The following is a 25,554-nucleotide window of genomic DNA, read 5'->3' on the forward strand; positions in this document are numbered from 1 at the left end:
CATATAACAACACGTTCTAGCAATCCTCTTTCTATACAGAACCATCAAAAAGTTAAAAATGTCTATGCTAAATCATTTATTTGTGATTTCACATTTCAGCCTTCACTTCCATAAATACAGGGCCTAATTGCTATCATACTCTAGGTCACTATTTCCCTAACCGGCAGGGATAAGGAGAATAGTCAGGGTTGAGGGAAAGCTGAATGAAGCAAAGCAAAGTATGGAGATTTTATTAAAAGAGAAGTACCATAGGAAATACTTATCCCATATACAAAAGATAGCGGGGGACTGTGATCTCTTGTACGGGGCCCCGGCTCTCCCCAGGAGTGGTGTCATGACCCCCAGACAAAATGGGGGCTGCCACGCCCCCTCCATATGTTTCGATGAGAGTGCTGAAGATGGCTCTCCCATAGAGAAATATGAAGGGGGCGGCCCCAGCTTCATGCATGGGTTGTGATTTGACGCTCCAGGGGAGAGTTGGGTGCCCCATACAGGAGATTGCAGGGTGGGGGGGTGTCCGACCGCTGGATAGGGGATAAGTATTTCCCCATGATGTATCTCCTTTAATGAAAACCTGATCCAGAGGGCTCTGGACCCAAGATTGGTAGGAAGATTTACCTTCCAACAAAACAATGACCCTAAGCACACAGCCAAGACAACGGATTAGTAGTTTATGGACAGCTCTGTTAATGTCCTTGCGCAACCCAGCCAACTCCCTGACTTTTTTTTTAATCCTTTATTTGTATGTTCAAACAATGGAGCAAGAGTCGGTACAACATTTATCCATCTTTATAGGCAATACATCTTACCAAATTCTTTACTTATAGCAAAGCATTATGCACTTGTTCTCTATACCAAACTCTATGAACATACTGTGGCCTATCCCCTATCAGCCCCCTCGCTCTCTGCTCCTCTACTCTCTTCATTACCCTCCCCTCCCCCCTCTCCCCCCCTCCCCAGATAATTACTCATCATATTCCACAGATTTTTGGTAATCTTTCCATGCTTCCCATGTACTTAAGAACCAGATATCTTCTTCCCTGTTCACTAAACGCAGGTTCTCCAAGTAAAAGGCATCATTCACCCTGCTATACCAAAAAGCTATTGAAGGTGCCCCTTTCTGTCTCCAAAAAGAAAGTGACACAGCTCCTAGCTGTAACTCTCTGTATTCCTTTGCCGGTATGTCATTGTGCTGTAATAGAAAAAATTCTGGGGATTTGGGGATTGTTAGTTTCGTTACCTCACCTATGATCCTATGGATGTGCACCCAAAAACTCCAAATCTGTGGACAATGCCAAAATATGTGCAAAAAAGTACCTGGCTCCTTTCCACAATGCCAACATAGTGTTAGGCCTTTTTGGATTTTTTCCAATCCTTCCAGCACTCTATAGCATTGTAAAATTATTTTAAAGTTGGACTCTTGCATATGTGTAGCGATGGCAGAACAATGTGCTAAATTAAACATCTTATGCCACTCTTCTTTGGAAAAACACCTATTCAGATCTTTTTCCCATTTCTGTGTGTAGACTGGTAGGGGCTGTTGTTTTGAAGTCATCCATAACATATAGATACGGGAGAGAGCAAAACACAGATCCTCAAAACCCGTGTTAGTCTGTACCATTCTGGTTTTGGAACTCCCTGACTTGAACCGAATCAAACATCTCTGGAGAGACCTGAAAATGGCTTCCACCGATGGTCCCCATTTAACATGACAAAGCTTGAAGGGATCTGCAGAGAAGAATAGCAGATCTCCAAATCCAGGTGTGCAAACCTTGTGACTCAAAAGGACTGAAAGCTGTAATTCCTGACAAAGGGGCTTCAACTAAGCACTGAGTAAAGAGTCTGAATACTTATGTCCATGTGAGATTTTAGTTTTTCCTTTTAAATACATTTGCAAAAATTTCTACCGTTTCTGTTTTCAAGTTCTCATGATGGGGCACTGAGTCCTGATTGATCGGGTGGAAGACTTGAATTGGTATCGCCGTGTGTGTAAATGTCCAAACGTATATATCGTTAACTAAACCACTTAGTCAATGGCGTACACGTAAAAAAATTCCAAAATCCAAACTAGCGTATTTTTGGTCACTTTTGATCCCATAAAAAAATGAATAAAAAGTGATCAAAAAGTCAGATCATAAGAAAAATGGTACCGATTAAAACTTCAGATCACGGCACAAAAAAATTAGCCCTCAATCCGCCCCTTATAGGGAAAAATAAAAAAAGTTATAGGGGTCAAAAGAGGAAATTTTTCAACTTATTCATTTTGCTGCATGTAGTTATGATTCTTTTTAGTAGTAAAATAAAAGCAAACCAATATAAATTGAGTATCCTTGTGACCGTATGGACCTACAGGATAAATATAAGGTACAATTTTTGGCAAAAACTGCGCTGTGTAGAAACGGAAGCCGCTAAAAATGACAAAATGGCTTTTTATTTTCAATTTTGCCCCAAAAATAATTTTTTTCTGGTTTCGCGGTAGATTTTGTGGTGAAATTATTAATGGTATTACAAAGTAAAATTGTTGTTGCAAAGAACAAGCCCACATGGATTTTTAGGTGAAAATTTGAAAGCATTATGATTTTTAGAAGGTGAGGAGGAAAAAACAAAAGTGCAAAAATGAAAAATCGCCAAAGAGGGAAAAGAGGGAAGAGGTTAAGGTTGGGAATCACTGATCCAGGTCATCTACGAATAAAAAACAAAAACTTCAATGCAATGGCTATGCCGTAGAGGGATGGCTTAAAACCTTTGAAATCGGCTCAAAATGTTATGAAATAATAAAAGAAGTAATGCTCACATTTGACCATTACATGGGTCACATAGCCATGTCGAGAGGAATCACATGGAAAACTACTGGAATAGGAGTGACGGAGGATTGTTCAGGTACGTACAACATATTTTCTCATTTTGATAAAAAATTTACAACATTCTGAACTGTTTTTCCAAAAGATTTAAGAACCAGACAATGCAGGTAATATAACAAGATTTATGGAGAGTTTTAGTAAAGTCCATCTATTTCGACAAGAAGCCATCAATAAATATGTATGGGATTTTAAATTTGTATCTAGCAGATGGCGGTGAAGTGGTTTATCATAGTATTTATATAAATTAGATTTGGGATAGCCATCAACTTTAAATTCAGGATGGTAATAATTTACGTATGCTTGTATATACACAAGCCTATACACTTAGATACCATAAATAGCACTGCATCCTATAATAGTTTAACACCTAATGAGTCCTAGATGGTTTACATTAATCTCAATGAGGAAAAGCAGTGACACACAGAAATAGACCTGTGGGTTTTGATTAACTATTGGTGTGCCAGTGATATCAGGAAATTCTGCAATTGAAAACTGAAAGTGTAATTCAGAAATTATATTGAGCAAGTATTTAATATGCTTCTATAAATTTTGTCTATTTTAATGCTAACAAAATCATAGTTTGTTTTATTTTATTTTTTTATATCCTATTGATGAGATAAAGTGGGGATAACTAATGGACAGCATTTTAACTTTAATTCTCTAAAAAAGATTTAAAAATGTGTCGCTGTTTATGAAGTCTTCTATTCAGAAAATTGTTCGGACACAATAGAATGCGCTGTATTGTTATGGAGAGTTACTGTTGAGGCTTAGTGTCTACAGGAAAAAACTAGTAGGCCTGGTTCATTCATTTAATATCAGAGTTGAGTACAAAAAGGGCTACAATGCAGTATGGGGTAATGTTCACTGTAAGGATGATGCCAAAGGATTTCAGTTTAAAAGATCATTAACCTTTTAATAAACTTTTGTGTGTACATGATGAATCAAACAATTTTTGACCAAAAAATAACTTGTACCTCTTTATGCAGTAGGTGTGCATCAAGCACTGCAGTAAGAAATAATACTAACTAGAGCTTTCTACCTCAACTGTGTGTCTCTGTCCCATCTGTCCACAGACTTCTATGAGAAGCCCATAATCTGATCCCTCAGGTAGGTCATATACAGTCATGGCCGTAAATGTTGGCACCCCTGAAATTTTTCTAGAGAATTAAATATTTCTCACAGAAAATGATTGCAGTAACACATGTTTTGCTATACACATATTTATTCCCTTTGAGTGTATTGGAACTAAACCAAAAAATGAAGGAAAAAAAAAAGCTAATTGGACATAATGTCACACCAAACTACAAAAATGGTCTGGACAAAATTATTGGCACCCTTTAAAAATTGTGGAAAAATAAGATTGTTTCAAGTATGTGATGCTCCTTTAACCTCTTAAGGACCCATGACGTACCGGTACGTCATGAGTCCGCTCCCGTTCTATAATAGTGGGTCGGTCCCAGGCACCTAGCAACGGCCGGCACCCTTGGTTAATAGCGCGCAGCGGTTAGCTCTGGGGGCTGTTCGGGATCGCCATGGTGAAATAGCGGCATCCCGAATAGCTATAGGACAGGAGGAGGGTCCCCTTACCTGCCTCTTGTTGTCCAATCGCCGAATGACTGCTCAGTGCCTGAAATCAGGCACGAGCAGTCAAGCGGCAGAATCATCGATCAATGGTTTCCTATGAGAAACAATTGATCACTGTAAAAGATCAGTGTGTGCAGTGTTATAGCCCCCTATGGGAGCAAAAAAAAGTTTATAAAGATCATTTAACCCCTTCCCTAATAAAAGTTGGAATTATCCCCCTTTTCCCATAAGAAAAAAAACAGCATAAATAAAAATAAAATTAAACATATGTGGTATCGCTGCATGCAGAAATGTCCCAATTATAAACATACATCATTAATTTAACTGCACGGTCAATCGTGTACGCGCAAAAAAAATTCCAAAGTCCAAAATAGTGTATTTTTGGTCACTATTTATAACATGAAAAAATGAATAAAAAGCGATCAACCTGTCTGATCAATCAATAAAAAAATATAACTTCCCCCCCCCCCCCCTTCTGCCCTAGGAAGTATAATTATGTCCTGGGCAGAAATACATTAATGAGCCAGGACATATTTACGGTAATCACTTCATAGATGTTAATAAATTGTTGCTATCATCAGTCAACCCTCATGCTGGGCATTAACGTTTTAGATCTTACGATCAAAGTTACTTGCGGTATGTAAAAGGTAAAAATAGTGGAGCAGGAAGGTTTGGGGGGGGGGGGGGGGGCTGATCGGGACCTCCTTAAGTTTACTGCTTGTGGAGTCTCAACCAGCTAGGGTGACAGGCAGAGGTCACTTACCCTCCGCTGTGCCATCTGATCTGTGCTTCAGAAATACAGGAAACCATGGCAGTCTGTTCAAGTGGAGTACCGATAACACTGATAATTTCTATACCAATGGTATAGCACTGAACAGTGTATGCAATCGAAAGATTACATGTAATAGTGCCCTATGTGGACTAAAAAAAAAGTCCAGAATTGCTGATTTTTTGGTCACTTCATATACCAGAAAGAAATGTATAAAAGGCTATCAAAAAGTTAAATCAAAACAAAAGTGGCACAGGTAAAAACTACAGACCACAGTGCAAAAAAAGCCCTCATACACCCCTGTGTACGATAAAAAAAAGTTATAGGGAGTCAGAAGAGGACAATTTTAAGGATACATGTTTTCCTAAAAAAAGTTCTCATTTTTTTAAAGTAGTAAAATAAATCAAAACCTATATAAATCGGGTATTGTAATCGTATTTATTGACCTACAGAAGATAATGTGTCCTTTTTAACCATAAAAGTGCACTGGGTAGAAACAAAACCCCTCAAAAGTAGCTCTAATGATTTTTTTTTGGCCTCTCCATAGATTTTTGTGATAAAATGAATGATGTCATTACAAAGAACAATTGGTTTTGCATAAAACAAGCCCTCACATGGGTCTGTAGGTGAAAAATTAAGAGTTACTGATCTTATAAGGCAAGAAGGACCAAATGCAAAAATGAAAATTGGCCCGTAAACGCTAAAACATTAAGCGCCATGCATCATTAAAGGGTTGAGTTTATTTATGTATTGTATATAATCTCTGTTGGATATGGAATATGGACTGTCATTTCATAATTGCAGCTTCCATAATCTACTAGTCGGTAAGATTTATGACACTATAAAACTACATTAATTTGTATATTACAGACATATTTCACTTCTAAGGATAACATTGTATAAAAAAGAAAGAAAAACACTTATAGGAAGTCAACTTATATCTCTTGAGGTGCTAAATTATTAAACCCAGAGGATGAAGAAAATAGTACTGCAGGTAGATAGCTGTGATCTATAATTCTCAGACCATGGTCATATGTGTTTGCTTCTTCTATAACATAAAAGACCTGACATTTCTTTGGGCAGCTGTCAATCTGGTTGTTCTCTACAGATTCTGTGTCCAAAAACAACTGCCATGGGAATGTCACTGCTGTGTTCAGCAGAAAGCGAGAGGCTCTTGATGTGCGCCTTTGATCAGGCCTTACTTTCTAAGGCATTACCCAAAGGGATAGCTTCACAGTCATATTCCAGTCCAACAAACGTTCATCATTCAAAGAAGAATGGGGACATATTGCCAATTCATCAAGTAATAGGATTAAGGCTGTCTGATACAACCCCTCAGGTGAACCGCACCACAAATCTAACTGATATTTATTTTTCACATATATTAAGTGTACTTACAGACTGCTGGTGACCCAGTAACTCTTGTAACATAACAAACTACAGGAAAAATATGTAAACCAACCTAAACAAAATACAGTGAAACCTGTTTGAGATGACCACCTAATAGCTTTTTAGGGTGGTGGTCTATTTAAAGCGTACCTGTCAGATCCAACAAAAATGTTTTATTCAGTACCTAATCCTGAGCATGTACATTTAATATTTTGGCCTCTCTCACCTATATTTATCATAAAAATACCTCTTTCCATTAGCTCACACTGTTAGAAATCCTCTCAGGGGAAAGTGGCATGTTATTCAGGAGGTGATTGGTGCATCTACTCATGCAGCCTTGTTCATGAGTCATCTCTTGTCCATGAGTCATGGACAAGAATGATGCTGCTGCAGGACTGGTTAGTGTCCCAGTAGGTATGGGGACCCCTAGTGGTGGGATTTTCAAGAGCCGTTTTCTATATTAAATATTCAAAAAACATTTTAAACAACCAAGTTCTTTAATTTTCATCAATAAAAACATATAGAAAGTTTTTGGATCTGACAATACCCATTTTAAGAAAATGGCCGATATGCCCAATATATGGTGGAAACGAAAATTGTTTCAAAATTGTTCACAGGAAATTTGTTCTGGACAAAGGGTTGGTCTTGTAGAAAGGTTTTGTTGTATACTGATGCTAAATGATACAACACAAGGATGAAATGTTGAACCATGAAAAGAGACCATAGGTCAATGTGCAATACTCCTATATTACTAAAGAAGGAAACCTAAGTGACAACCACACTGAATTCCATTTTGGAATATTCAGACATGTCACTTTCTTTCCCCCATACAGAACTGATGGGAAGCTCTCCCACATGGCATCTGAACTTTATAGTCCTAATAGAGGCAATTATGGGTGATTTGTAATTCATATTCTCCCTAGTGATGAATTTATACTTGGAAGCTGACTGTGCTCCTGCATAAAATGACTCCTATGTGGAAATGTTCTTTCAATTATAGACAAAAATTCCCAATCCTATTATAACGATTCCATCTGAAACGTTGCTATCATTTAAACATATTTGCTGGAAATGCAAAAAAATTTTCTTTAGTATGAAATGAAGACCATAAAGTTAACAAAGCATACTTACTATAATTGTGCCTTAATCATAAAAAGACATGAGGATATGAATACAGCAATTATCATTATATTCGTCTCTCAGGAGAACATCGTCAAAGGCGGTGTGTGGGTCACTTGGTGGGGATTTGTATACATACTATGATAATGAGTTAGGATGGAAGACAAATTTAACTCAAAGCTAATGGAATATCGCCAGCCCTCATTAAGGGTTTAAAGCATTACCTCTAATTTCCTGATATTATAAATAAATGAGTAAACCACAGACTTATTTACTTACTAAAATGCCTACCTATTTCACAGTCACAGAGGTACTCTCAGGGGAAAGGCTATATTCAACATGTATCCACAATGAACAGCTGTTTGGTTTGCAAGGGATAGCCAGACCAAAAGCTTAGAGATAACATTATATGTATATCGTGGCAATGATGCTCCAAAGAAAATGAGGAAAAAAATCCACTTTGCAAATAATATATATATATATATATATATATATATATATATATTTTTTTTTTTTAAAGGAGTAGTACAGTGAAAGATAACTTATCCCATATCCAAAGTATAGGGGATAAGTTATAGATCGCGGGGGGCTGACCGCTGGGACCCCCTGCGATCTCCTGAACGAGGCCTCGGCAGCCTGCCGGAAGCGGCTGTTCTGACCCCCACAGGCAGCCGTGGCCAACACGCCCCCCTCCATGTATCTCTATGTGATACATGTAGGGGGCGTGTTGGCCGCCACTCAGTACGGGGTTGGCACACCCCCTTCCAGTAGACTGCCGGGGTCCCGTTCAGGAGATTGCGGGGGGGGGGGTGGTCTGACTTATCCCCTATCCTTTGGAGACAATTAGGGCCATTGTCTCTAATTTCAAAAACACAGCAAGTTCTATTTTTTTCAATAGCCAACGTAGCATGACAAATATGCATCTTTTAATTGTTTATAATCTGTAATTGTGTCAGCAATATGGGATAACATCTGTTTTACCTGGTGATGATTGCTAGGTGTGGAGGGCTCATGCAGGCTCCCATGAAGAGTACCACATTCTCATGTCGTGTTTGCCGGTAAGCCATCACCTCCCGTTTAAATGCCTTCAATTGGTCTTCATTATCACGTTCAATGTCAATAAGCCTAATTGCCACTTCACCGTGCCATCGTCCATGATACACTAAACCAAAACGTCCCTTGCCAATCATCTCCCCAATTTCCAGCTGCTCAAATGGAATATCCCATTCTTGCAAGAATATGCTGGTTTGACTGGCTTTTCGGGGAAAGTTCCTGGCTGAAAGCAACAAGTGGTTCATCTCCTCAAAGTCGTCTTCAGACTCCTCTGCTTTCTCATTGCTTTCTTCATTCTAAGGATAAATATCAGGGAAAATGTTAGACTATTTTCTTAAGAGTGACACTAAAACATTGTCAAGTGACAAGAGCAATGAATCAAGGAAGAATACTGTACACATGCTGTTATGTCTTTTTAAAAATGACATCATTATAATGTCTTTCATTCCAAAAATGCCATGGCTGCTCTAGGTATTTTATTGCTCCTAGAAAACTACCGTACCTAAATGTTATTCACCAAATGGGCATCTCTGGACTGCCAAAGTGGGAGCACCATAAAGTATAATACGTAAAGGTTAATTGGCATGACTAAGACCTTTTTGGTACCCTACCCTGAAGATGCCCATTTTAAGGCAATAACTTCTGCACAACCCTACTGTTTATGATGCTATTGTGTAGTACCTCTTTAGGATATTGTTGCCACTGGGCATTACTGTTCAATAGCTAAGTTGGATTTTTAAGAAAGATGCAGCTGGAGCAGCACCATATATATATTCTTATGGTAAGAGGAATTGGAAAATCTTAATTTTTAGTACCTGATACAATGATTCAATGAAGAACTGATGGATCACTACTAAAAATAATGTTAGACCTTCTAAAGGTGCTTGATCTGGCTCCCTTAAATAACTGGCGTATCCTAATCCTATGTCTGAAGTCAGTGCATTACATGAACAGCTACATTCATAATGGTGTATTCACACGTACAGTCTCCTGCGCATATTTGCTGCACAGGATTTGATGCACAGAATTTTATGCTACAGATTTCAATGTAAACTAAATGATTGAACATGGCTTCAAATCCTGCGCACCAAATCTGTGCAGGATACTGTATGTGTAAATAGACCCTAAAACAGAATGCTGTGATACTTAAAGGATATATCCAGTGGTGAAAAACTTATCCCCTATCCTAAGGATAAGTTTCAGATCGCGGGGCATCCGACCGCTTGGGGCCCCCGCGATCTCCTGTACAGGGCCCCGACAGCCCGCGGGAAGGGGGCGTGTTGACCAACGCACGAAGCGGTGGTTGACATGCCCCCTCAATACAACTCTATGGCAGAGCTGAAGCGCTGCCTTCGGCAATCTCCGGCTCTGCTATAGAGTTGTATTGAGGGGGCGTGTCGGCCGCCGCTTCGTGCGGTGGTCAACACACGCTATCTGCCCAGTGAGCCAGGGCCCCATACAGGAGATTGCAGGGGGCCCCAGCGGTCGGACCCCCCTGCGATCTGAAACTTATCCCCTATCCTTAGGATAGGGGATACGTTTTTCACCACTGGACTACCCCTTTAAAGGAGGTATCTGGGATTTCAAAACTAATCCTTAGAATAAGTCTTAAATATTAACTTAATAGGGGTCGGTCTGACTATCTGCATCCTTATCAAGCAGATGTTTAAATTGGTCACAACATGCCAGCAAATTCTGAGTCCCCTTCATTAATAGTGGCTATACCTGGTTTTACAAGTTACCACTGTTTGATTCTATTCAGGTGAATTGAACTAGCCTATCATACTAGGTGCAGCCACAACCTGTCTCTAGTAAACGATGAAGGGGACACAACACTTGCTATATAAACTCACATTGATGCGGATGAAAGGAATCGGACCCCCCAACTGGTATTATCATGATAGCCTACCCTAAGGATAGGCCATAATTTTTAAAGAACTGGATACCCCTCTTAATATCTACGGCATGTATAAAGTAAAAGAGAGTCTTTTCTTTTATACATGCCGTCCTGAACACACCTTTAACAACTGGTTGGTGAGGAATACCTAGTGATCATTTCATTACCAGGGGATCTAAGATACTGTTGAATGTAATAGTTATAAATGAAGGCTAATAAACCAAAATAATATAGCTTATAAATGAATGTACATCAGTGATTCAGGGGCTGATTTATTCATTTTATTTGCATATTCACACATAGTTTATTTTTATTTCTGTCCATGGTGTTAAATATTTGTCATCCAATGTGCCTATTTATATGAATAATAAGCCATATTTTTCTCTATGTTTCTGTCAATTCCTATCACTACTTTGTTCTCCTCGGGCACTATGAGTTAATATTTATGGAATGGAATTGTTTCCAATAAATATACATATTTCCAAACTGCCTTGTTGCTTGGATCTTCAGGTTTTGCATAAGACCACACACCAGAACAATGATGAGTAAAGTGCCCTGCTGGGACCACAGTTAGTACTTCAAAGGATTTTAGGGGACGTGTCTTTAAAAAATAAATAAATAAATCCACAATTTTGCCCTTAGCAGACAGATTTTGTTTTAAAATAGGAGGTTACAAAATACAGTAAATGCTAAAGAAAACAAAAATAAAGTACTAAAGAAGATGAAATATAGTAGGTACAATGGAGTCTGCAGTGGAAATAAAATAAATCAGCTGGTGTCTTAACAAACTTGTCAAACTGCCGAAACTTGCAGAAAATTACCCGCTGTGGGAAATCTTCTGCGAGTAATCCTACCAATCAATTCAACTGGTCCGCCAGCCATCTGCGAAGGGGTACTCCGGTGGAATTTTTTTTTATTTTTTAAATCAACTGGTGCCAAAAAGTTAAAGATTTGTAAAATACCTCTATTAAAAAATCTTAATCCTTCCAGTAAAGTACTTATTAGCTGCTGTATACTACAGAGGAAAGCCTTTTCTTATTGGATTTCTTTTCTGTCTGTCCACAGTGCTCTCTGCTGACATCTCTGTCCATTTTAGGAACTGTCCAGAGCAGCATATGTTTCCTATGGGGATTTTCTCCTGCTCTGGACAGTTCCTGACATGGACAGAGGTGTCAGCAGAGAGCACTGTGGATAGACAGAAAAGAAATCCAAAAAGAAAAGAATTTCCTCTGTAGTATACAGCCGCCTATAAGTACTGGAAGGAATAAGATTTTTTTAAGAGAATTAATTTACAAATAAACTTTCTGATTTAAAAAAAATTTTTTTTTTCCACCGCAGCACCCCTTTAAAATAAATGGTAGCATAACTCTTACCTTCCATAGAATGAATGTGCTTTATGTAAGTTTATCGGAAAGTGGTTGCCTGTGTCAACAGTATAAAAAGAAAAACGAGCATATTTTTTTACATCCGTAAATACTGTGTGCACAGACAAACATTTTCCCATAGACTTACACAGAGCACACTAATTTTGCAAAACGGCAGCAAATTCTTCATTATTTTACCGACTCAATTTCTTAAATGAAAATGAAAATACACTGTGTGAATATAGCCTTACAATCACTAATGTAACAGCTACCACTGATCCAGTGTTTTGCAATAAAGACCAACCTTGGCCTCAGCAGGTCTATTATTTTGGTTATACCTTATGCAAAAATCTATACTGTTCCCTGTGTCCTCTGAACATATAACAATGTATAAGGTTCTACAAAAAGAAAAACATTACATTTTGTTGTCCTTAAAAAATGAAAGCGTGTGATTAGTATACCTCAGATGTTGGCTCCACTTCAATTTGAAGTAATGGATTTCCTTCATTACTGGAACAGATAATAAAAAATTCAGTTATAATTACTGATATTTGGATGATGTCATGTGAGCAGGTCAATTACCATAATTGGACTGTCTAAATTTGCTCTAAATGGGCTTATTTAAAGGGGTAATCTAAGGAACTAAAACCTATCCACTATCCATAGGATAGGGTATGAGAGTCTGATCACCTGTACAGGGCCCAGCTACTTACCTGTCCTCAACATGCTACCCCTCCACACACACACACAGCGGCAGAGGAGGGATCCCAGAGATTCTGATTGCAGAAATACAATAGATTTTTCGGGAAAAATCTTCAGAATTTCCACACCATAATCCACAGTGTCAAAGATACGTTTAATCATTTTGATTTTGGTTCAGATTTGTCAATGCAGATTTGCCATTGAAAATCCACAACTAATTCATAACATAACAGATTTATTGCGGATTTTGACATTCCCTTTGAAACTAATAAGGATAATTTACAAAAGATATGCAGCATTTCTGCAACTTAAAGTGACAAACTGTGGATTTAAAATCTACACTGCACGTCAATTTCCATGTGGAAAGCCGATATATTGTTTTTCTGCAGCATATGGCATTTACAGCATGTCCAATTACTTAAATTCTCATTCCTATTGTTTGTATTGTTAATGCTGTAGATTTTCAGCACTGAAATTCAGTACAAAAAATCTAGGACACATATTGAAAAGCACTAAGCATAACCAACATGTTACACCAAATAAAGGCATTCTCAGGGGATTATGACATGGGTGGTCTAAATGATTATTAGGACATTTAAAACCTTTTTCAGAACACATGCATGACAAGTCTATGTGTATGAAGAGTCATATAAACATAGAATGTGTCAGCAGATAAGAGCCATTATGCCCATCTAGTCTGCCTAATATTCTGTTCTGAATACTTATGAATAGTCCTTGTCCCTACATTATATGAAGGATAGCCTTATGCCTATCCCATGTATACTTAAACTCCTTCACTGTATTTGCAGCGACCACTTCTGCAGGAAGGCTATTCCATGCATCCACTACTCTCTCAGTAAAGTAATACTCCCTTATATTACTGCATAAACCTTTGCCCCTCTAATTTAAAACTATGTCCTCTTGTGGTTGTTTTTCTTCTTTTAAATATGCTCTCCTCCTTTACCGCGTTGTTTCCCTTTATGTATTTAAAAGTCTCTATCATATCCCCTCTGTCTCTCCTTTTTTCCAAGCTATACATGTTAAGGTCCTTTAACCTTTCCTGGTAAGTTTTATCCTGCAATCCATGTACTAGTTTAGTAGCTCTTCTATGTGGCCTCCAGTACTGCGCACAATACTCCAGTTGAGGTCTTACTAGTGTTCTGCACAGCGGCATGAGCACTTCTCTCTTTCTACTGCTTATACCTCTCCCTATACATCCAAGCATTCTGCTAGCATTTCCCGCTACTCTATGACATTGTCTGCCTACCTTTAATTCTTCTGAAATAATGACCCCTAAATCCCTTTCCTCAGATACTGAGGTCAGGACTGTATCACATAGTCTATAATAATCAATATTAAACTTTAGTTGCCAGAGTTCTGATCATTCCTCTATTTCACCTAAATCTTTTTTCTATTTGGCGGATCCTTCCAGGAATATCACCCATGTTACAAATCTTTGTGTCATCAGCAAAAGGACCAATACCTTACCATCAAGACCTTCTGCAATATCACTGATAAAGATATTAAACAAAGCTGGTCCCAGTACAGATCCCTGAGGTCCCCCACTGGTAACAAGACCTTGCTCTGAATATTCTCCATTGACTACAACCCTCTGTTGTCTGTCACTCAGCCACTGCCTAATTCACTCAACAATATGGGAGTCCAAGCTCAATGACTGTAGTTTATTGATAAGTCTTCTATGTGGGACAGTGTTAAAAGCCTTACTAAAATCTGGATATGCGATGTCTACTGTACCTCCACCATCTATTATTTTAGTCCCCCAATCAAAACAATCAATAAGATTAGTTTGACATGATCTCCCTGAAATAAACTCATGTTGTTTTTCGTCTTGCAATCCATGGGATTTTAGATGTTCCACAGTCCAACCCTTTAATAGAGTTTCCATTAATTTCCACATTATTGATGTCAGACTTACTGGCCTATAGTTGCCTGATTACACTCTACTACCTTTCTTATGAATGGGGACAAAATTTGTGAGTACAACGTCCTATATTTAACATTGCACGGATCCCTCAACATACGATGGTTTCGACAAACGATGGTTCATTTGGAACGGATTACCATTGTATGTTGAGCGACCCCTGTATACCTGAAAAATGGCTTAACTGCACTTTAGAAGCTCTTATAACTTGCGTGGCCTCTTGCTGCCTAATCTTGTAGATTTCCCTATCTTCATTGCTCTATTTTTTATTTGTTTTTTTATTTAGATAATTACTGAATGATAGCTTTTTGTTTTGGCCACTTCTGCAGTGTACCACAGTGGTCTCTTTTTTTAATTTATTTATTTTTTGCTTTTACTAACAAGCCTAGCACAATTATCTGTTGCTTTTAATAATGCAACTTTTAAGTAGTCCCATTTCTCTTGGACTCCATTGAAACTATTCCAGTGTGATAGGGACTAATTTACCACTAATCTCATTTTAGAAAAGTTTTTCTAAAATCTAAAACTTTAGTTTTTGTGTGGTGCTCAGTCACTGTTCTTTCATTAAAGGGGTACTCCGGTGAAAACCTTTTTTCTTTTAAATCATCTGGTGGCAGAAAGTTAAACATATTTGTAAATTACTTCTATTAAAAAATCTTAATCCTTCCTGTACTTATTAGCTGCTGAATACTACAGAGGAAATTCTTTTCTTTTTGGAGTGCTCTCTGATGACATCACGACCACCGTTCTCTCTGCTGACGTTATTATAATAATAATAACGCTTTATTTATTGTTTTCCTTAGTGGGATTTGAACCCAAGTCCCCAGCACTGCAAGGCAGCAGTGCTAACCACTGAGCCACCATGTTGCCCTTACCATACATCTGCTATGCATGGTTGCTAAAATGGACAGAGATGTCAGCAGAGAGCACTGTGTTCGTGATGTCATCAGTGTTCCAAAAAGAAAGAAAGTACTGGAAGGATTAAGATTTTTTAATAGAAGTAATTTACAAATATGTTTAACTTTCTGCCACCAGTTGATTTAAAAGAAAAAAGGTTTTCACCGGAGTACCCCTTTAAACCACACTGACTGGTGATCACTAGATCCCAAACTTTCACATACAGTTATGTCAGATACCGAATCCCCATTTGTGAATACTAAATCGAAAATGGCTTCCTTCCGGGTTAGCTTCTCAACTTCTTGTTGTAGAGATAATCCCAGTAGGGAATTATAATATCTGTACTCCTGGCAGAACTAGCTATTTTGGTTTTCCAGTTCATATCAGGAAGATTAAAGTCTCTCATAATGATAATTCCCCTTTTAGTGTCATTTTAGCTATTTTCTAAACTAGTAGATCATCTAATTCCTATAAATCACACCTACACGAGTTACTTCATGATTACTAAACTGCAATGTAACCCAAACTGACTCTATGTTGGCAAATTACTTCTATTTAAAAATCTTAATCCTCCCATTACTTATCAGCTGTTGCATACTACAGAGGAAGCGCTTTTCTTTTTTCTTTCTTTTTTTCAGTCTGACCACAATGCTCTATGCTGACACCTCTTATCATTTCAGGAACTGTTCAGAGCAGGATAGGTTTGCTATGGGGCTTTGCTGCTTTGTACAGTTCCTGACATGAACAGAGGTGTCAACAGAGAGCACTGTGATCAGACAAAAAAGAAATTAAAAAGCAAAGAACTTCCTGAGCAGCATACAGCAGCTGATAAGTACTGGAAGGATTAAGATCTTTAACCCCTTAAGGACCAAGCCTATTTTCACCTTAAGGACCAGAGTGTTTCTTGAACATCTGACCACTGTCACTTTGACATTCTGATTCCGAGAAAGTTTTTTCGTGACATATTCTACTTTATGTTAGTGGTAAATTTTCCTCGATACTTGCATCATTTCTTGGTGAAAAATTCCAAAATTTGATGAAAAAAATTGAAATTTTGCATTTTTCTAACTTTGAAGCTCTCTGTTTGTAAGGAAAATAGACATTCCACGTAAATTATATATTGATTCACATATACAATATGTCTACTTTATGTTTTCATGATAAACTTGACATGTTTTTACTTTTGGAAGACATCAGAGGGCTTCAAAGTTCAGCAGAAATTTTCCAATTTTTCACAAACTTTTCAAAATCAGAATCTTTCAGGGAACAGTTCAGTTTTGAAGTGGATTTGAAGGGCCTTCATATTAGAAATACCCCATAAATGACCCCCTTATAAAAAGTATTCAAAATGATATCCAGTAAGTGTTTTAACCCTTTAGGTGTTTCACAGGAATAGCATCAAAGTGAAGGAAAAAATTCAAAATCTTCATCTTTTACACTCGCATGTTCTTGTAGACCCAGTTTTTGAATTTTTGAAATCTTCCTAAAATTTCTCTCGAGTAAGGAAATACCCCATATGTGTATGTCAAGTGTTCGGCGGGTGTACTAAAGGGCTCAGTAGGGAAGGAGCGACAATGGGATTTTGGAGAGTGAGTTTTTCTGAAATGGTTTTTGGAGGGCATGTCACATTTACGAAGGCTCTATGGTGCCTGAACAGAAAAAAAAAGCCACATAGCATACTATTTTGGGAAACTACACCCCTCAAGGCAAGTAACAAGGAGTCCAGTGAGCCTTAACACCCGTCAGGTGTTTGACGACTTTTTGTTAAAGTTGGATGTGTAAATTAATTTTGTTTTCACTAAAATGCTGGTTTACCCCCCAATTTTTTTTTACAAGTGGTAATAGGAGAAAATGCCCCCCCCCCCCAAATGTGTAACCCCATCTCTTCTTAGTATGGAAATACCCCGTGTGTGGACGTCAAGTGCACTGCGGGTGCACTAAAATATTCAGAAGAGAAGGAGTGACAATGGTTTTTGGGGGGCATGTCACATTTAGGAAGCCCCTATGGTGCCAGGACAGCTAAAAAAAACATATGGCATACTATTTTGGAAAGTACACCCCTCAAGAAACGTAACAAGAAGTACAGTGAGCCTTAACACCCCACAGGTGTTTGACGACTTTGGATGTGTACATGAATTTTTTCTTTTTTAACTAAAATGCAGTTTTAGTTTTACAAGGGGTAATAGGAGAAATGCCCCCCAAAATTTGTAACCCCATCTCTTCTGAGTATGGCAGTACCCCATGTGTGAACGTCAAGTGCACTGCGGGCGCACTACAATGCTCAGCAGAGGAGTTACATTTGCAAATTTTGCTGAAATGGGGGGGAGGGGGCATGTCTCATTTAGGAAGCCCCTATGGTGCCGGAACAGCAAAAAAAAAAACACGTGGCATACTATTTTGGAAAGTACAACCCTCAAGAAACGTAACAAGGGGTACAGTGAGCCTTAACATCCACAGGTGTTTGATAAATGTTCATTAAATTGGGATGTGAAAAGGAAAAGTTAGATTTTTGCACTAAAAAGCTGGGGTTCCCCCAAATTTTTCATTTCCAAAAAGTGCTAAAAGGAGAAAATGTCACTCTAAACTTCTAAAAAATACATTTCTTTGGAGTAAGGACATACCTCATATCTGGGCATAAACAGCTCTGCGGGTGCACACTGATCTTGGAAGAGCAGGAGCACAGTCAAGGGCCTTGAGCTTCTACATAGCTGCCTATAGAGCCATAACAGTGGGACCCTCCCTCAAGGAGCGTTACATGGGGTAAATTACTAAAATGGGGTACACTAAGTTACTAAAGTGGGGTACAGTGGGACATAAAATCATAAAACAGGTTATGTTCCCAGAATGTTGACCCAGAGTTTAGCCAAAACTAAAAAAAATATGCCCACCCCAAACCCTATGCTCTGAATCATCATTCTGGGAATGTGATGTGTGTGGCCGTCCCTAACCTGTTGCCTCAAATGCGCACCCCGCTCAGGTGGAGAGAGAGCGCTGCGCATTTGAGGCAACATAAAAAAGTCCCTGATGATAGTGACTCAGCGACTCATGACCCATTTTTGGAAAAAATACCCCCAGAGGTCTTATCAGAATTTTTTTTGGGCAATTTAGTGGTTTATGGGTTTAAAACTTGGAATGTACTCTGGACTTGGTATATTGGGGTTAAATTATGGATAATTCAAGTGAAAAGTTAAAATTTAGTACTGCATGGAAGTGTGATGCTCCCTGAAGCAATTTTTTATGCAGAGGCCCGGATGATCGGGGCAAGTGTCACATTGAATGGTGGTGTCCTTCTGTATCCCCCTCTTGTGACACACTCTGCATTTTTTCTTGGATCCTCCCTTCTTTCCAGTGTGAGGGACTTCACCTGGAAAGTGCTTGCCTGGGACGATCCTGGCACCTATATTTCCAGTTTCTTGGGAAGTCCAGTCTGCTCTTTCCTGGTCACCAAAGATCAGGGCCCTTAAGACTTCTTCTTGGAACTGGAGGAATGTCCCTGTGTTGCCAGCGTACTGGGACAGTACAAAAGAGTCCTACATGGCAACCTGTACCAAGTAGACCGCAACTTTTTTGTACCATACCCGTGTTTTCCGCATGGCCATGTATGGCTTGAGGACTTGATCAGAAAGATAAACTCCCCCCATATACTGTTTGTAGTCCAGAATACAATCGGGCTTGAGGACCGTTATTGTGGTACCTCGCACAGGGACAGATGTGCTGCCGTTACCATGAATTGTGGTCAGCAAAAGGACATCCCTCTTATCCTTATACCTGACCAGCAACAGGTTTTTATGGGTAAGGGCATGGGACAAAATTTAGAGGGAGGCCTCTCTGCTTCTTCTGCACGGTCCCACAAGCGGACGTGGATCTGTGTTAGAGGACGTCCCCGCTCCAGTACTGCCTGACACTTGGTTTTTTGACTAGGCCCATATGCAACATGAGGCCCCAAAATGTCCTCATTTTGGCTGCACTGACGGCGTACCATTCATTGGCCCAAGCCAAAAGTGAATCAGGGTGGTGGGCGACAAACTGTTGGGCGCACAGATTCGTCTGGTCCACCATTAGATTGACAAAGCTGTCACTGAAAAAATTACTAAAATTGGCAATTTCAGTGTATCCAGCCGTGTCAATCCGGATTCTTGAGTCGCCAACTAACTCAGTAATCCGTGGCTGATAAGCCTCTGGGGTCTCCAGACAGGTTCACCGGAAGGGAACTCTGGTAAAATTGCCTTGGGGGGGGGTTGGACTCCTACTACGAGGATGGACGCTCGTACTAGTGCCGGCCACTGGGTCACTTTCATGGGGGTGTGTGGCCTCGTCTGGTGGTGAGGGGGGTGGGTTGTGTGTGTGTGGGGGGGGGAGTATGTAGTGTGTGTGCTTAGACCTCCCTGGGCATTTGCACAGGATGCCTGTTGAATTATTTCAGCAGGCATCCCGGTCTGGTCCCCGCCCGGCGCGCGGTGGGGACCGGAATTCCCACAGGCTTACAGGCAAGCCTTTGGTCCTTAAGTACCAGCGACCTAGGGCGTACCCATACGCCCGTGGTTCTTAAGGGGTTAATAGATGTAATTTTCAAATATGTATAACTTTTTGGCACCAGTTGATTTAAAACAAAAATAGTTTTCCACCAGAATACCCCTTTAAGCCTATAAAGCATGCCTATGAAGACATAGATGGTTACATTTAAATGCATCGTTATGTGATTGGCTGGTTGGGTAGCATTTATATTAGCAGTTGTTAAACAACCAGAATCTCTTGGAGGTGCTACTACGGTGTAGCAACAATGCATGTGATTTCGTGCAAGATACAGTGAATATTATGCAGCCCTCTACAAAGCTTGTCATCATAACTCGCTGGCCTCACAATCTAAATTTCAACTTAGAATTATTATGTTTTTCAGTGTTAGAATAAACCAGGGGGCCTATAGGAAGAAGAGAATATACAAACTCCATGCAATGGTGGACCCCAGCTCTGCAAGGCAGCAATGCCCACCCCCTAGGCCACTGGCTTAGACTTACTATTCCTATTCAGAGAGTTTGGTGATGGCTTCTACAACATAATTTTGTTAAACGAAAATATCTGCTTATTAAGAGACTTTAGAAAAAGAAACCTGAACAACCCCACAAATTGCACACACATAAAAATGCTGGGATTTATTTCCAAATCTTAAAATGCTAACACAAATCCAACAGTATTGTGTAGGTAGGGAACATTACTTCTAGGTTTTTTGTTTTATAGTTTTTCTCCAGACTGGAGCGCAGTACAACATTTTTTGTCAGTGTGCCACAATATTCAGACATGCACCAAATTAGTAAATCTAGTGAAACAAAAAAAAAACAGTCGAATAAAATCCAGTAGAGAAAAAAAAACACTCAAAAACAAATTGCCACATGCATTAAAGACCATGTTTTTTTTTTCCAATCATGGGAATTATAAAAAAGCATTTCTAATCAGCTGCCACACTACATTGGCATGGTCTGAAGCTCCCTCTTACTATCTCTAATAGTTTTACCTCCAATGAGCTCTTATTCTGCTTTTTGTTAGGCTATTTGCTTTTGTTTTATTTTGTTCTTTTTATTATTTGTAATTTTTGGTGAGCTGTAAATTGACTAACACTTACCATCTCAGCATTCACAACCTCCTAAACCTCTCTGACACATACACTGCATGTATTTCTAGTGATTTAATGCAGGTGAAGTCAAGCACTTGCTAAGAGAAGTGAAGCGGATTGGCTGCTGTAATCCTAAGAACTCCTAATCCTTGGAAAACATTCATTTGTTCCTTTGATGCATTCTTTCCACCGCTAGTCATTTCAGTGAGAAATGTCCTCATTCCATATATTCTTGTGAAGTTATGTGACGCCTCTTGCATACATCATAAACGTATGCTTAGGAATGGCCTCATCTGCTGCTATTGAGCGTTTACAATATCTGGATCTGGAGACCTAATCTTCATGCTTAATCTTGGCAATAATGACTAGAGATGAGTGAATTTTAGAATTTTCGCTGAATAAAAAAAAAAAATTAGATTTGATCCGAATTAATTATCAGCAAATTTTTATTAGTAATGTATTTTAATAATGTGTTTAATAAAGTGTGTGCGTGTTTCACTTTTTTCTCTCCATTTTTTTAGGTAGTACTACTACTTCCAGCATGGAACCCTGATGGGAGTAGTAGTACCTGTGCAAATAGACAGATTGCCCTGGGTGTCACTCCTGACACCTGTTGCGATCGTCCTGTATAATGTATAGATGCGGGCGGCTTTCTCGCATCTAGATAGGATGATTGCATCGGGTGTCACCCACTGTGATCTGTCCTCAACTGCAGGTACTACTGCTCCCAACAGCTGGCACCCGATGCAATCGTCCTGTATAATGTATAGACGCTCTTCTCTGGTCCCACTGTAGCATGAGTATATGCCTTATATATACCTTTTAATTCATATTTCCCATAGAGAGCTGAGATTGGCTGGAACCATCTGGCCAATCACAGCTCTCTGCGGGAAATATGAATAAGTGATGTGAATTCTCTTCACTTCACTGACCGGCCGGAGTATAGTGCAGAGATGCGAGCGCAGGAGAAAGGCACTCCATCTCTGCAATAGATAGGACAATCGCATTGGGTGCCAAAGTCTATGGATGCTTCACTTATAGAAAATGTAAGGCTCAGCACAAGTTCACACCTCAAGCATCACCACTTAGCATGGGGATCCGTTACTGTTGCATAATATATGGATTCATCCCTATGGAGAAGATTTTCTACAGTTGGCAAAACTTCATTCACACAGGATGCACTGTAATAGTCCTACTGTAAATACACCAAGTATATATCTTCAAGTGCCATTTACTATAGATGATGATGCTTTTCACACTGATATTGATTTTTCTATTAATTACCGTACTCATGCTAGGTTGTTCCGATCGCGGATTCCAAGCGCAATCCACACTACCAATGCGTTGATTATTGCAATGACCACAGCTTATATTACTGACACAGTTTACACTGATATAGCGTTTCCAATTATATGGTGATATTATGTTATTTATCTTCACAACTTATAGAAGATGTACACACTGCCGAGATATTACCGCAATATACACTCAGGATATAGTTCACAGTCTGTGCCTAGCATAGCATGTACTTGAAGCATAATACATACTGATATTGCATTTAAATAAGATGGCCACAGCATATATATGTCGAACACGATTTACACTGACATAGCGTTTCCAATTCCAAGGTGATGTTATGTATTTTTATTATTATTCATCCACTCAAGACGTAATTCCCACTGCTGCTCTGTCAGTGCTTTCAATGACCACAGTATATATACTCTGAGATAAGTTCACAGTCTGTGCATAGCATAGCATACACTCAGGGCATAATTCACACTGATCTTGCCTTTGAATTCAAAAGTAGAAGTATTCAAAATCACTGTTGGTGAATTTTAAATACTGTAAGTTACTGTGAACTTATCTCGGAGTATATGTACTGTGGTAATTGAAAGCACTGACAGAGCAGGAGTGTGAATTACGTCTTGAGTTTGGTGAATAATAATAAAAATACATAACATTACCTTGGAATTGGAAACGCTATGTCAGTGTAAATCGTGTTCGACATATATACGCTGTGGCCATCTTATATAAATGCAATATCAGTATGTATTACGCTTCAAGTACATGCTACGCTAAGCACAGACTGTGAACTTTATCCTGAGTGTATATTGTGGTAATATCTTGGTAGTGTGTACATCTTCTATAAGTTGTGAAGATAAATAACATAATATCACCATATAATTGGAAACGCTATATCAGTGTAAACTGTGTCAGTAATGTATGCTGTGGTCATTGCAATAATCAACCCATTGGTAGTGTGGATTGTGCTTGGAATCCGTGAACGGAACCACCTAGCATGAGTAATTAATAGAAAACGCAATATCAGTGTGAATTGTATCCAAGCATCATCATCTATAGTAAATGGCACTTGAAGATATATACTTGATGTATTTACAGTAGAACTATTACAGTGCATCCTGTGTGAATGAAGTTTTGCCAACTGTAGAAAATCTTCTCCATAGGGATGAATCCGGATATTATGCAACAGTAACGGATTCCCATGCTAAGTGGTGATGCTTAAGGTGTGAACTTGTGCTGAGCCTTACATATTCTATAAGTGAAGCATCCATAGACTTTGGTATCCTAAGATGGATGCACTGCTATAAATGAAGGGCAGCAATCTGATGGCGACCTAATCAGAATATTTTTTTCATGTTTTTTTAATTTTTTTCTTGATTTTTGACATATCATTGCTATTTTTATACTAGCATAATAAAAGCTAAGTTTTAAGGTTCCCTGTACAGTCACTATTTTTCTATTACTTTTTCTGGGAGACCTAATTTACCTATCTAGTAATATCAGTTCCCTGTATTAGTACAGGTACTACTGATTCAATCATGGAACAGTCTGTGAGTAGTAGTACTACCTAAAAATTGTAAAAAAATAGAGAAAAAAGTGAAACACACATACACACACTTTATTAAACACAATGTTAAAATACATCAGAGCTGTGATTGGCCAGATGGTTCAATCCACTCACAGCTCTCTGCGGGAAATATGAATAATAGGTATATATACGGCATGTACTCATACTACAGTGGGACCAGAGAAGAGCGTATGGCCATCCACATCTACACATTATACAGGACGATCGCATCGGGTGTCAGAAGTGACACCCACTGCGATCTGTCTATTAACCCCTTAAGGACGCAGCCCATTTTGGCCTTAAGGACACAGAAAATTTATTTTTATGTTTTCGTTTTTTCCTCCTCGCCTTCAAAAAATGATAACTCTTTTATATTTTTATCCACAGACTAGTATGAGGGCTTGTTTTTTGCATGACCAGTTGTCCGTTGTAATGCCATCACTAACTTTACCATAAAATCGATGGCGCAACCAAAAAAATACTATTTGTGTGGGGAAATTAAAAAGAAAACCACAATTTTGCTAATTTTGGAAGGTTTCGTTCTCACGCCGTAAAATTTATGGTAAAAGTGACATGTGTTCTTTATTCTTTGGGTCAATATGATTAAAATGATACCCCTGATAACATACTTTTCTATTACTGTTGCGCTTAAAAAAAATCACAAACTTTTTAACCAAATTAGTGCGTTTAAGATCCCCCTATTTTGAAGACCTATAACTTTTTCATTTTTCCGTATAAGCGGCGGTATTAGGGCTCATTTTTTGCACCGTGATCTGTACTTTTTATTGATACCATATTTGCTTATATAAAACTTTTAATACATTTTTTATAAATTTTTTTGGGAATAAAATGTTATAAAAAAGAAGCTATTTCGGACTTTTTTTTTTTTTACGTTCACACCCTTAACAGTACAGTATCATTAACATTTTATTTTAATAGGTCAGATATTTACACACGCGGCGATACCAAATATGTATATAAAATATTTTTTTAACACTTTTTGGGGGTGAAATAGGGAAAATGGAGCAATTTACGTTTTTATTGGGGGAGGGGGTTTTGCTAATTTTTTTACTTTATTTTTTTACTTCTTTTACTTTTATTTTTACACTATAATAGTCCCCATAGGGGACTATTTAAAGCAATCGATTGCTAATCCTGTTCAGTGCTATGTATAGGACATAGCACTGATCAGGGTTATCGGTCATCTTCTGCTCTGGTCTGCGGGAAGGCAGATCAGAGCAGAAGACTCCCGGAAGACAGCGGAGGCAGGTGAGGGACCTCCGGCTGCCATGCTGGATGATTGGATCGCCACGGCAGCGCTGCGGGTGATCCGATGATCCGATTAAGTGACCGCAATGCTGTAGATGCAGTGATCGGTATTGATCACGGCATCTGAGGGGTTAAAGGGGTACTCCGGTGAAAACCTTTTTTCTCTTAAATCCATTGGTGCCAGAAAGTTAAACATATTTGTAAATTACTTCTATTAAAAAAATCTTAATC

At 38.8% G+C, this 25,554-nt stretch overlaps 1 protein-coding gene across 9 annotated transcripts in view; it reads right to left on the reverse strand.

Annotated features, from left to right (window-relative positions):
* The window catches only part of KSR2 (kinase suppressor of ras 2), a 481,762-nt gene that overhangs the window by 62,065 nt on the left and 394,143 nt on the right, over positions 1 to 25,554 (reverse strand). For all 9 annotated transcript variants that reach the window (XM_056537068.1, XM_056537052.1, XM_056536998.1 and 6 more), the window contains 2 exons: positions 12,498 to 12,546; positions 8,704 to 9,071 (listed from right to left, as the gene is read on the reverse strand). In XM_056537068.1, coding sequence (XP_056393043.1) covers positions 8,704 to 9,071; positions 12,498 to 12,546 — 417 coding nt within the window. The remainder of the gene's footprint in view (positions 1 to 8,703; positions 9,072 to 12,497; positions 12,547 to 25,554) is intronic.

The sequence above is a fragment of the Hyla sarda genome, chromosome 1 (assembly GCF_029499605.1).
Source record: "Hyla sarda isolate aHylSar1 chromosome 1, aHylSar1.hap1, whole genome shotgun sequence".
Classification (NCBI taxonomy): Eukaryota; Metazoa; Chordata; class Amphibia; order Anura; family Hylidae; genus Hyla; species Hyla sarda.